At 31.4% G+C, this 13,709-nt stretch overlaps 1 protein-coding gene across 1 annotated transcript; it reads left to right on the top strand.

Moving 5' to 3' along the window:
* The first annotated feature begins 443 nt into the window (after positions 1-443).
* LOC133308992 (integrin-linked protein kinase 1-like) lies at positions 444-7,065 on the top strand. Its single transcript, XM_061509728.1, has 12 exons — positions 444-1,158; positions 1,553-1,627; positions 1,720-1,824; positions 2,443-2,528; positions 2,710-2,830; positions 3,020-3,099; positions 3,330-3,392; positions 3,511-3,632; positions 4,459-4,544; positions 4,991-5,115; positions 5,197-5,328; positions 6,704-7,065. Exons 1-12 carry the CDS (start codon positions 733-735, stop codon positions 6,708-6,710), a joined length of 1,428 nt encoding a protein of 475 aa, XP_061365712.1. The 5' UTR covers positions 444-732; the 3' UTR covers positions 6,711-7,065.
* Positions 7,066-13,709: the final 6,644 nt, after the last annotated feature.

The following is a 13,709-nucleotide window of genomic DNA, read 5'->3' as shown; positions in this document are numbered from 1 at the left end:
TTAGATTTTTTTCTCACATAAATTTATATGAATCTCGTATAATTTTATGTATCTTAAGAAATAAAATTATTTTTTGGATTCATTTTTTCTACAATCAATGTAGATAATTTATCTACATTGAGCCCAAAATGACGTCGTTTTGAGATAAAAATTAAATTATGTTTATAATTATAATTTATTTTAGAGTTATAATAACTTTTTACCTTATAATCTTTCAATCTAAAACGGTATCGTTTTAGCAACAAATATAAATATCTTATCTATATTTTCTTTACAAACATTAAAATCTTATTTTTTATAATAAAATATTAATCGCAGAAATAAAATGCCCGTGCTAATGTCGATGGTCAACAAAGTCAAGCTCAACACATCATCTAATTGTGGCAAAGCACAAGGTGTCAGTTATCACAATTCAGAACAGATCGAAACAGAAAAAGAAAGAGAGAGAGAGAGATCAACCGCTTTTTACCCGCAAAACGTGTGGAAAATAAAAAGACTCCCTGAATTCTCGCGTTCCGCTTCGATCAATTCAACAAAAATAGAATAAAAATAAAAAATTCTATTATTTTCATTCCCTTCTTCATTATCAGAAAAAAGTTAAAAAAAAAGGAAAAACTCAGATTCGTTAATTTTTTTCGTTTGCAATAACCATAAGCTGTTTCCAACATGTAGAGGCCCCTCCCTTATACTCCTTTGAATATTTTGTTTATTTTCTGTTACGATCACAACACCATGGAAAGCATTGCCGCGCAATTGAAGCGCGGCATCTCGCGGCAATTCTCGGCGGGGTCTTTACGGCGGACCCTGAGTCGTCAGTTCACGCGCCAGGCCTCGCTGGATCCGCGGCGGAACAACCTCCGTTTCAGCTTCGGCCGACAGTCTTCTCTCGACCCGATCCGACGGAGCCCCGTCGAGGACGAGGCTGAGCTCACGGTGCCGGAGAACCTTGACTCCACGATGCAGCTGCTGTTCATGGCGTGCAGGGGAGACGTTAAGGGAGTGGAGGATTTGCTCAATGAAGGCATTGACGTCAATAGCATCGACCTCGACGGCCGCACAGCCCTCCACATCGCCGCCTGCGAGGGTCATGTCGACGTCGCCACGCTCTTGCTCAGCCGCAAGGCTAATCTCGATGCACGTGATCGTTGGGGCAGTACGGTAATTTCATCTTCCTCAATTATTCCTCTGAAATCTCTCGTCATATTATTTAAAATTCGCTCCAGAATAGTAACTGAAAGCATGTATTTGATTCTTTGATTATTATTTTTGGAAGAAGTTTAAAATGTTAATTCTAAATATGCCACGAATACAATTGTCTCCCGCACGATGCACGTGGTTTATAAAAAAAAAAAAAATAGCTCTAGAATTCTTTTTCTCTCTCTCTTTTAATTTTTAGAATCCATTTACTACTTACTCTTTTTGCTCGATATTATGTTTTGATGTGCGTAGAAAATTTGAAGTCAATTTTCTTTTTTTATAATTTAAAAAATGATTCAATTTTTCAAAAAATTTGTTTGAATGGCATCTTAATGCGTGATATATGGATATGCAGGCGGCGGCTGATGCTAAGCATTATGGAAATACGGAAGTTTATTACATGTTGAAGGCCCGTGGAGCAAAAGTGCCGGTATTGTACCATTCTTTGCATGTTATGTATCTATTAATATATATGTTGAATTGTATACAGTGTTATTTATGAGTGATCTTTGACGTGGTTAGAAAACCAGGAAGACTCCAATGACTGTTGCAAATCCTCGTGAAGTTCCAGAATATGAACTCAATCCATTAGAGCTACAGGTTCGGAAGAGTGATGGTATTTCAAAGGTATGCTTCTATTTCTTGTTTGTTTTTTCTTTGGCGGGTGGGAGTGTTAGATTTTGTTAACTTACATTGTTGGATGTGATGATTCAATAGTTATGACTTTTCGGGCATATCATACAATTTGGATTCCACTGGTGCATGGTTTCTGTTTACATAAATGCATATTGATGCTTGCAACTAAGATAACTATTCTGACTCTGAGGGAGCATTTTTGCTTTCAGATCGGTCAACTGCGATAATGGGCTGTGAAATTTTGCTTTAGTAATGTAATCTGCATGACCAATAACTTGGCTTAGGGTGTTTACCACCGAGGGTTGAAATTTTGCTTTGCCATATTCTGTGAGCAATGCACTGGGTTCTCTTCGGCATCCATCTGGATTATATTTTTAATCTTTCGTTTTTCCTGTTAATTTTTGTTGTTTGGGTTTGTTTCAAGTGAATACTGGTAAAGTGGTAATGGGTAGTGCCTAATGTGCTGATGTTATGTGTATAATAAAAGTTGCTGATACTTGTTGGAACTGAGTTCATGGATCTATAAACATCTCACATAATTAAGCTAAATAATAATACATGTTAAAATTACTGTTTTTCTTTACTCTTGTTTGATCAATCTCTTTGCAGGGAACATATCAAGTAGCCAAATGGAATGGCACAAAGGTTTCAGTGAAGATACTTGATAAGGATAGTTATTCAGATCCTGATGCCATGTATGTATACACCTAAGCAATCAAACTTGTTTGAGTGTCTGTATGATATGCTTCTCTTCATATCACTTACTACTTTACACTTTGATTTCTGGTTAAATAGATGGTCTGAATTGCTGTTTGTTTCTATAGTTTATTACTCAACCTTGGCACTAAATTTTGACCATTTCTATAATTCACTCAGAAATGCTTTCAAACAAGAGCTCACGTTACTAGAAAGGGTACGACATCCTAATGTGGTCCAGTTTGTTGGAGCTGTCACCCAAAATATACCTATGATGATTGTTAGAGAGTACCATACTAAGGTATCCTTATTCTCCGTCTCTCTCTATCTTTGCAAATGTGTGTCTGTGTGTGTGTGTGTGGAGAGAGAGAGGGTACAGAAAATTTAGTGGAAGTAGCATAGCAAAACCCTGTTAGGAAATACAGTATTGCCCTGTAAGTGTCTTTTATCTAACGCGCTTTTCATTGCTCATTTGAATGTTGATTCTCAGGGTGACCTAGCAAGCTATCTTCACAAGAAAGGGCGTTTGTCCCCATCAAAAGTTCTACGGTTTGCTCTTGATATTGCCAGGCAAGTAACAATTTTAAGGAGCTATGCTGTACGAAATCTTTGTGAACCGATCTTTGGAAAAACATTTCATGTTCTTTTCTTATTTTTATTATCTCTTATACTGGTCATTGATTTCCAAGAGGTGTCTTTGATCATTTTCTTAGCTTGCTAAGTTTAGAATCCACTGAATGATAATAAATTTTTTGGGCATAGTTTATATAAGATATATCTTGATAATTTATTGTTAGCAGGGGCATGAATTATCTTCATGAATGCAAACCAGATCCAATTATCCACTGTGATTTAAAGCCAAAGTAAGACCACTTAATACAATCTGATGTTTAAGTATGAGTGCATTTTGAATTAGATTTTTTTCATTTGGAATATGGGATTACTGTTCCTTTAATATATGAAATTTTGGTAAGGTGCCAGAAATATTTTGCTGGATAATGGAGGCCAACTGAAGGTAGCTGGATTTGGCAATGTGAGATTGTTTCAAATCTCACCTGATGAAGCACAGCTGGTACAGCCGGAGTCTAACATCGACCTTTCAAGTAAGTTTTTGAGTATTTCCATTTTTTTTAATTTGGATTTTATCTCCTTCCAAAATCCCTGTTTTTATTCATTAGTAACCTATTTTCTTGCATTAAGATTCAGTTTAATTATAACTGGTTGAACATATAAGATTTGTGAATGCAATAGGAATTTTCTTTTTGAATTAATTATACACGTAGAGATTGTATATGACACTTTTTATTAGCTGCCCTTAGCTTGGGACCTTGGGTTAGGCCATGAAAAATGATAAAACAGACAGTACAGGAAATTTTTGTAAATTAGCTCTTATTACGTTTCAAGCTCAATATCTATTTCGAATTCTAGGTCAAAAATGGCTGGGAGATGGCTTAAAGGGGGTGGGAAGAGGGGAGAGTGAAATTTTGTAGGATGGTCCATCATTTGGGATATGGAGGTTTTGACCGTGCACGTACTTTACCTCCATTTGATGTTGTTGCATAGGATCATGCTGTTTTGAGGTTTAAACCCTTTTCTCTCAACTTTCTTGACTTTGGGATATGGCTGACATTTAGGTTTGCCTATTGGACTAAGTTTTATTTGAACTAGTACTGATTATTTTTGAAGATATAGTTGAGTTGATTGAAGGTGTCATGGGTAATCCGACAGCTTATAATTAAATTTTAAGACTTGCGTGAAGGAGGGACTATCATTTTGAAAGAAAAAGTAAAGAAAATGACAAACATTTTAGGAAAAATTAAATGATATAGTATTATTGTTTATGTTTGACTAATAAAAAATATTTGGAGATTAGAGCTGCTAAAAATATCTTTCATGGTTCAATTAATGATTTGGCTGTATTCATTGTAGGCTTGTACGTGGCACCAGAGATTTACAAAGATGAAGTATTCGATAGAAGTGTGGATGCATATTCTTTTGGTCTAGTTGTATATGAGGTACCTATTTTCATCTGTAATATTGTTAATCTCATCGAACTAAGAAACTTAGGCTAGTGCACTTAAGTGGAAAAAGTTGCACCCCGGCTATTTAGCTATAATTTTTAAGCTAGGAGGCAGGATGGGGAATTTGACGATAGCATTTTCTTGACATTTGTTCGTATGTTTTATGTGTTGTTTTGCTGACAGTTCAATTTAGTAACCTTACTAGTTGGAACTAAGCCCATAATATTGTAGTTCCTTAAGATTACTGACGCATTTCTAGTTTCAGGAATAAACGTTGTAGCTCTTCTAAATGCTTTGACTGTTCATACCTCTTCACTGTGATTTTGATTTCGGGGGCATTTAGATTTTCTGAATTTATCACACAGTTCTTCATATATTAGTTGCCTATTGGTTGAAATTCAACAATTTTTTGTTTTTTAACATCTCTTTTATGGACCCAGATGATAGAGGGTATACACCCATTCCATCCCAAGTCCACGGAGGAGGCTGTGAAACTGATGTGCTTAGAAGGGAAAAGACCACCATTCAAGATCAAAACAAAAACTTATCCCCCGGAATTGAAAGAGTTAGTTGATTATAAAGTAAAAATTAGTTCTTCAAGCTTCACTTTAATTTTAAAGCTGTCTAACTGTCATGGTGTATGCAGGCTGATTGAGGAATGCTGGGATCCAGAACCTGTTGTCAGACCAACATTTTATCAGATCATTGTACGGTTGGACAAAATTGTTGCAAATTGCTCAAAACAAGGATGGTGGAAAGATACTTTTAAACTTCCTTGGTATGTTTCCTAGACTGATTATCTCCTGAACAGAATTTTAATTTCTTTGGTGGAATTCGAAGTGGTAAAGTTTTCATTTAAGCTTTGAAATGCTAAAATCAATCATCCCTTACGTTTAAAGACCGGTAAGGTGGTAGAAGATTTGTGTTTCCAGTGGTGAACTAAACTTGAGAGTAAAGAGAATCATGAATATTGGACAGAATATCGCAGGGATGAATTAAAATTTAAAATTTCATTGATTGGGGAGAAAATCACTGCAAATTTATTACGTCGCTTATTTAGTGAAATAAAACAAAGGAATAATGAGATTAGCTTGCGGAATAACAGGGTGAGAAGTGGGGATGGGTTGGTTTGAGGAAGAAATAAAGATTCCCAGATTTCAGTATCATTTGTATGCATGAAAATGAAATAGAATTAATGTCTAGCGTGATCAGAGGAGTATGGTGATGGAATTTAGTCGCTGAAGTCAGTATTCAGGTTGTTAATATAAATGTTTTGTTGCCGGCTGGAAGGTGACTTCATATATTTTTATTAGGTAAATGAGGATCCCATATATTTTGTGATGGACGTTTCTTTTTCTGTTGCAAATATATTGTTAATGAAAGCAAATAACTCACTATCATATTGCAAAACCATAAAAAAGACACACCATATGACCATATCCTCCAACTTTTCCCTTCCTCAAAAAATGGGATAAAAAACGTGCTGTGGGTTTATACTTTCACTCGCATGTAGTGGGATGTGATCATGTGAAGGAGAAATTCTTTCATGTACCTAATTTATACAAGTGCTAATAAAAATTTTACATATCTTTATCACTCATTAAATAAATTAAAAGTCAGTATTATATGATAATTTAGTTAACTCTCAACAATGATATGCCAATTTTTGTTGGCCTTGTGAAAAAAATTCTCCATGTGAAGAGTCAAATTAAGAAGCCAGGCAAGGTGACACAACTTACTTCATAAGCCTTCAAATACGGCTAATTCAACTGTGGCACTTGAAAACCTAGAAAATGTAAAATCCCATACAGTTAAAAGATTATTCTAGTGGTTGAAAGATTTTCGTAATAATTATGTAATGATAAACCATTTGTAATTAAATTAATTACTTCTAATCGTGCTATCCAGTATCCGCTCATGTTAAGTGTAAACATGTATTGAAGCCTAGTAATTTACATATAACGATTTTGGTTAAAGAGCATATTGATATACCGTACGTCTCTGTGATAGGGATGGTTTACCTTGGGCCATTTTAGTTGGACTTGAGCAATTCTTGTTGCATATAAGATTGATATTACTGTTCTTCTCGTTAATGGACTTTCGTTGCTGTCTTCTAAACCGGCATTACCATGTGAATATTTCAATATGTGCAGGAAATAAATAACAAGGGAGGTCCAGTCTTATCAAGGAAGATATAAAGATCGGGGTTGCAGCCTGAAAACCAAATTGTGAGCATCATGTTGGTGTACTTTTAAGTGATTATAGCCATTGCAAATAACTACGAAACTCATAATATTGACTTGGGCATGGATTTGAGCATGAAAATGAATTTTCCACGGTTCCACCTTTGTCCGCTGTCCACTAGAGGGTGTGTAACAGCTCCTCTCTGTAAAATGTACCATAAGTCACCATTACGTCTTGGAACATTTATTCTCGAAAATTTTCTAATAAACAATGTATTTTCTATACTTATTAATCGACTATCATGTGCCGCAAGGTAGAAACGTGTACTATTTGTCACTGTTTGCACGATAAATGTTGTGAGGCTTAATGTGCACCGCGGGTTTTTTCTCTCCTCAATAGCCAATACAGCGGGTGCTGTTGCGGTGGCATGGGCGGATGATTAGGTGCTTACACCATAACACAAGTCATGAATATATATATATATATATATATATATATATATATATATATATATATAAAATGTTATAGAGATTCGTTTTGCGTGCTGTAATTTTTTTTTTTCAAAAAGTGGGTCCCACAAAATGTTGCTTGTGTAAAAAAATTTATATATATATAAATTTATATAAATTTATATATATATATAAATTTATATATATATAAATTTTTTTACACAAGCAACATTTTGTGGGACCCACACTTTTTGAAAAAAAAAAAAAATTACAGCACGCAAAACGAATCTCTATAACATTACACAATCACTTTTCCTACAACATAACTATTATAAAATCCTATATATATATGGATAGTATCGATTGACAAAAATTCTTTAACTTTTGATTTTCGTGAATTTAATAATTATAATTTATTGGGTTTTATTAATTAATTATTAATTCTCAATAAATAAAAATTGTTAGATTACAAAAATCAACCGTTATAATTTAGTGTCAAATATTTTACCAATATGTATATAAATGTAGGAGATAATAATCTTATGTCATCGAGACATAGAAATATGTGTCTGCATTTTCTTTTCTTTTTTTATTTTTCTTTAGCTTGTGGGCTCCACATTTTTTGTTATTGCTGGAAAAAAATTTCTTTCATATTGAATGAGAGAAGTATATATATATATATATCCTTTTAAACGATAGTCATTTTAATTAAAATGACTATTTTTTATTTACTATTTAAATTTAAAAAAAATTCTACTTTCTCTCAGCATAATTTCTATTGTGTAACTGTTTCTCTTACCATAAAATACTGTAATTCTGATTAAAATGACACAATTTATGTACCAAAAAATAAAATAAAAAATGACACAATTTTATATCCATTAAAAGGATAAACACTAATCTCATTTGTGTAAGTTGTTGAATGTAAGTGGAATCAATAGTTAAGATTTAATGTAAATCTTACATCCATTATTAATTGTTAATAGTTGATCTAACTTGTACAAACCATTTATGATGCACCGATACTGACATGGGACACGAGACACGACACGACGACACGTTAATTCTAAAAATGTTAAATTTTGACACATTATGACACGTTTTGATATTAAAGAATATTTTTAATATATATAATATAATTTACATTTAATATACATATAATAATCTATAAAAATTATACAACCAATAAATATCTTGAATAATTTTATCTATAAACATGTTCCTCATGCGTGTGTTAAAGGTATTGATTATAGAACTTATAATATTATTTATAAAATATTTTGATTATTCAATATAATTTAAAATATTTGTCATTTAAGATAATATCTAATAAATAAGATGGCCATTAAATAGAAAGCAGCTTTTGCAGCTCAGTAGTCACTACTTGATAAACTCAAATCTCATTTTTTTTTCTTTTCACCACTTTCTCTATTAGCCCTTTCCTCTTTTTTCTCATATCTCATGGGGTTTCCATAATCTTCTAGCTCTGCTATTCCTCATGCATTTTTGCTTCCATTGTTGTCGTTATAGTCACTAGCCAGTGGTCATCGGAGCGTAGTGGAACCCAGCTATGAATGGCTTCGCTGGCGACGACAATGAGCCAACCCGGTCAGCCAGCTGCCACATGTTCGCCTTGCACGTACTTGTTCTGGTTCCCCCAACTTGAAGCTCAAGGCCTCATAGGCAACAACGCCATTGGAACTCGCTTTCCCTAACTCATCAATTTCGCTCTGACCTCTCTCCTTGAATCAATCTTTTTCTTCTTCTTCGACTCGTTCCAAAACCTTACATTTTTGCCTTTTGACCGAGTCAGACTCGCTTTCCCTGACTCGCGTGTCGAGATAGTCAACATGTCCGAAAAAATTAACCGCATGTCAAACGTGTGTTGGAGCGTGTCTGAACGTGTCGGTGTCATACACGTGTCGAACACGCATTTTTTTTGCAAAATGGCGTGTCTGTGTTGCATAGCAAACCATTAGATAAAAATAAGATTAACGGTTCAAATTGAGTGCAAGACTTAGTATTTTTATATTTGTGTGTAAGTTAATCATTTTCTTAAATTGAGCAAGAATCAACTTACATACAATGTTGTGAAACCCGGATTGACCTGAAACTCAGTGAACCGATCATCAAACCGATTTGAGTCAACTATCGGACCAGCCATACATCGAACCCGGTCAAAACCCTTCCAAAATTGGTGACACGGTTGGGTCATGCATTTTAAAAAAAAAATGTATAACTCATTTTAAATTTTTTTGTAATTTTATTTGCTAGTAGTGTATACTATTCTACAATTACCTCAAATTTCAGCTTCCAATACTATAATAATTTACGGAACAATAAATTAAGAGAATGTGACATATGTTATTTTAATGTAGATGAATTTGAAAAATATGAATTCACAACATCTGATCTTTTGAAAATGTTTGAGAGGTATGCTTATGGAGATTATGAGTTGCAATTTAAATTGACATAGTAATAATGTGTATTTTTATTTATTTGTGCTTCATGAATTTATAAAAGTGTAATTAGATAATTTTTGAATTTATTTAGTGAACCTTGTTTAAATCATTTTAAATATAAAAAATATAATTAAATTTATATATTCATATTTATATATATATATCCAAGTCAACCTTTCGACCAGTGACCCAGTACCCTTACCGAATCAATGTCGAAGTCGGTTTAATAATATTGCTTACATAAATATAAGTCTTATATTTATTAGCTTAAGTGCATTCATTTTATTATTCTTATACTTTGTTCTTCTCTATGTGTCTGTCTCTCTATATATTTATAGGGTCATATACTTCTTCTGTCATTGGAGATGAGAAAAAATGCAGCAACACTTATTTTTATCAGGATACGCGTTCGAATTCTGATGTGTTTTTTTTTTTTTAAGTCAGGATACGACCCCGTATCCTAGTGTTAATAATTTGCTGCAACTTTTCTCGTCAGCAGTGAAAGGAGAAACGACGAACCCGTATATATAGTTGCACAATTTTTCGTGGCACATTAGTTTTAATGAAAATTAATGACAAGGTTTCATTGCTATTTGGTCTTACAAAAATGGCTAATACAATACTATACAATTTGTACATTCATTGTCTTAGAAAAGAAAAAATTCCACCTAGTGAGGAGGGGACAGAAAGAGTTCAAGTTCTGGTTTTTTCTCCCCACAAGAGCCAATACCGCGGATGCTGTTGCGGTGTCATTTAGGGACGATTAGGTAGAAACTCGTTTAAATCGTATTGTATTTGAGTCAATTTCATTTAATTGTTCAAATATCGATTTTACACATATTTATTTAATCATTATAAATAAATATAATAAAATACAAATTTTAAAATGGAATAACTCGATGTATTTTTTAAGGTAATCTAGGTTTTTAAATCAAATTATTCACATTAATTTTATTTTATTTAATAATTAAGTATGGGGGAACCGTTCTATGTAGCACCGATACGGACACGAGACACGTGACACGATACAACACGACATTCCGACACGTTAATTCTAAAAAATGTTAGATTTCGACACGTTAAGACACGTTTTGATATTACATAAAATTTTTAATTTATGTAATATATATTGTATGTAATATTTAATAATTTAACAAAAAAAATGAATCTAAACTTATAATATTCATAAATTTTGAAAAGAAACATAAGATATCCCAAATATTTATATTAAATTCAAAAAAATGGTAATCGTAGTTTAACGAATCTAATAATTGAAACTAAAATCTCAACGCAACGCAACCTTTGAACCTTTTTTTGAATTTCTATAACACGTGTTGGAGTGTCGGAGAGTGTCGGAGTGTCCGAGAGTGTCGGACACGACACTTCAGAATTTTTGAAGTGTCGGTGCTTGATAGGAACCGTTTCAATTCTAGATCAATGAATAGGATTTAATCGTGTCCAATCAAGATGAGCACTGGAAATTCAAGTTTGACTTGTTGAAAAAAAATTAAAAGAAGAAAAAGAAATTATTCAAGCTTGACTCTGTTTATTCAAACGAGTATAATTAACGGGCAAAACACTTTTTTATGTTACGATTTTTGATTTATGTGTAATTTTTTTCTTTTTAATAAACGTAGGACTCACAGTCATCATTAGTTGAGTCACAACATAAAAAAATAATTCTTATACAACATGGAAAATCAAAGCCTATAATTAAAAGGTTTTATAATTCTCATTTAATATGAGAATTACAATTTTCCTACACACCCTTCGATTTCCGTGCTGACATGAGTTCTACATATAATTTTTTCTAACACATGTGTCCCACATGCTTTTTATCTCTACAACATGAGATTTCAATTCTCCTTCAACATGAGAATTATAAAACCCATAATTAAAAGCCTAAACTTTACTTGTTTAAAAAAAGTTTAAATTTGATTTGTTTAGTTCGTTTATAAATTAATTATTCATTTTTAAATTAATTCATTTTTTAATAAACATCTTTATATTAGAATGTGAAGTAAAATGAAAAAAAGAAGAAGTAAAAATAAAAACTCAAAATTTAATACATAAACATATATAACTTTCCACAATTACAAAAAGAATTTCTAAAATAGATTCCTAGCTTTCAAAAAAAAGTTCATATATATATATATGAGTTATATTGTAGAAAAAATAATCGTGTAATCTTAAAGAGATTCGTTTTGCGTGCCGTAATTTTTTTTTCTTTTTTTTTTTCTTCAAAAAGTATGGGTCTCACAAAATGTTGTGTGTATAGAAAATTTTGTTGTGTCATGTTAAATGACAAATGCAAACCCCTATATATATATATATATAAGGTTATATTTATCTTATTCAACTTGAGATAAACTAAATTTCTACACATACATAATAAAGGTGGGTCCCACCTCTATTTTTTTTCTCCAATTATTTGTGGGTTCCTCTTATAATTTTGTTTCCCTAACATAAGATAATTATCTCCAACAACATAAGAAAAACATTTCCCATATATATAATTGGAGTTAAATATGCTTATTTATATAATTAAACCTAACTTCAACCTTAAATTGATTTATTTGGGAGAAAATCATCTCATGTGTTAGTTAATATGACCATATTATGTGAGAAGATCTTAATCATTTATGAGTAGATCAACGATGATGATTTTGTCACTCTCTATTCTAATATATTTTTTCTCATTTTTTTTATACATATTTTCTCTCTCTCTCATTTCTATCACCATTGATTTGCCCATAAATAGTTAGGATTATTCTATGTAATATGGTACATATTAATTAACACATAAAAGAATCCATTTCAGATTCATTTAATTAAATGATTTTATTGAACTGAAGTGTTCCCCCTCCCCGCAAATATGAAAAGAGTAATTATGATATTTATTTATTGGGTTCTCAGTTACGGCATATAAGTTATTTGCAGTAAGCTCAATATGACGTCGTTTTGAGCGAAAATTATGGTATTTTTGTAATTTTAATTTATTTCAGGGTTATGATAGTCTTTATATTTATAATTTTTTAAAATTTCAATACCAAAACAACGTCATTTTGGGAATAAATACAGATAATTTAACTGCAGAAACATTTTTTCCTTATTTATTTTCTTAACATCCATAACTTAATGAACTATGTATAAATTATTCATTTTATAATAAAATATTGAATAAGGTTATTCTTACAACTTACTAAAATCATGTCGGAAATTGTTAAATTAAAATTAATAAAATGAACTTACTAATTTTTTTATTTAATTCTTATAATTTTTAATAAGTTCAAGAATATGGTACAGAGATTAAATAAAAATATCGTTAAAAATATAAAAGTTTTATTCTAAAGTTTAAACTATATGAACTTATCTACTTAAAAAATATAAATATGTACAAACGAATTTAATCATTCAAGTATGGACAGTAAAAATAAAAATGAACATAAACACTAAATTAATTGTGGAAAGATATAAATATTTTCAATTAGTTGATCAACAATAACGATGTCGATATGTTTGGTTTTGATTATTATGAGATAAATATATATTTTTAATTTTTAATATTTTATTATAAATTATTTTAAATATAAGATAAGCTCGAATACTCGTCAAATATGTTAAAACAATACTCTAATGTCTATCTTTGACACTAAATTATCATTTATTATTATTGTTAACGTCAAATAGTTATTAAAATGGATTAAATCGAAAACCAAATTGGATATTTTCTAATCATTTTGGCATAGAATTAAAATGGATATTAATGGTAAAAACATTAAAAATAAATTAATTTACTTTTGAATTAAATAAAAAATTATCACCAATAATAATTGGTTTAAATGGTAAGGAGAAAATAAAATTGAGAGAGTTACTCCCATATAAATGATAGTATTGGAACTAAATTAAGTTGATGGGATAAAAAATTTAATATTTGTCATGTTGTATGAGATAAAAATTTATATTATATTATATATATATATATATATATATATATAGTTTGCTTTTTCTGCAGTTACTGCAGATAAGTTATCTGCAGTAGGCCCATACGACGTCATTTTGGG

The sequence above is a fragment of the Gastrolobium bilobum genome, unplaced genomic scaffold (genome assembly GCF_033153095.1).
Source record: "Gastrolobium bilobum isolate Gb01-03AN ecotype WA unplaced genomic scaffold, APGP_CSIRO_Gbil_v1 utg8041, whole genome shotgun sequence".
NCBI classification, from domain to species: domain Eukaryota; kingdom Viridiplantae; phylum Streptophyta; class Magnoliopsida; order Fabales; family Fabaceae; genus Gastrolobium; species Gastrolobium bilobum.
This window is presented reverse-complemented; position numbering and strand designations above follow the sequence as displayed.

What these genes read in the sequence shown, in the direction of transcription:
- LOC133308992 (XM_061509728.1), top strand. Translation starts at nt 733, where the DNA reads ATGGAAAGCATTGCCGCGCAATTGAAGCGCGGCATCTCGCGGCAATTC. An exon ending in TATTCAGATCCTGATGCCAT is followed by an intron (nt 2,529 to 2,709) that starts GTATGTATACAC and finishes TAATTCACTCAG; the next exon opens with AAATGCTTTCAAACAAGAGC. An exon ending in TTAGAGAGTACCATACTAAG is followed by an intron (nt 2,831 to 3,019) that starts GTATCCTTATTC and finishes GTTGATTCTCAG; the next exon opens with GGTGACCTAGCAAGCTATCT.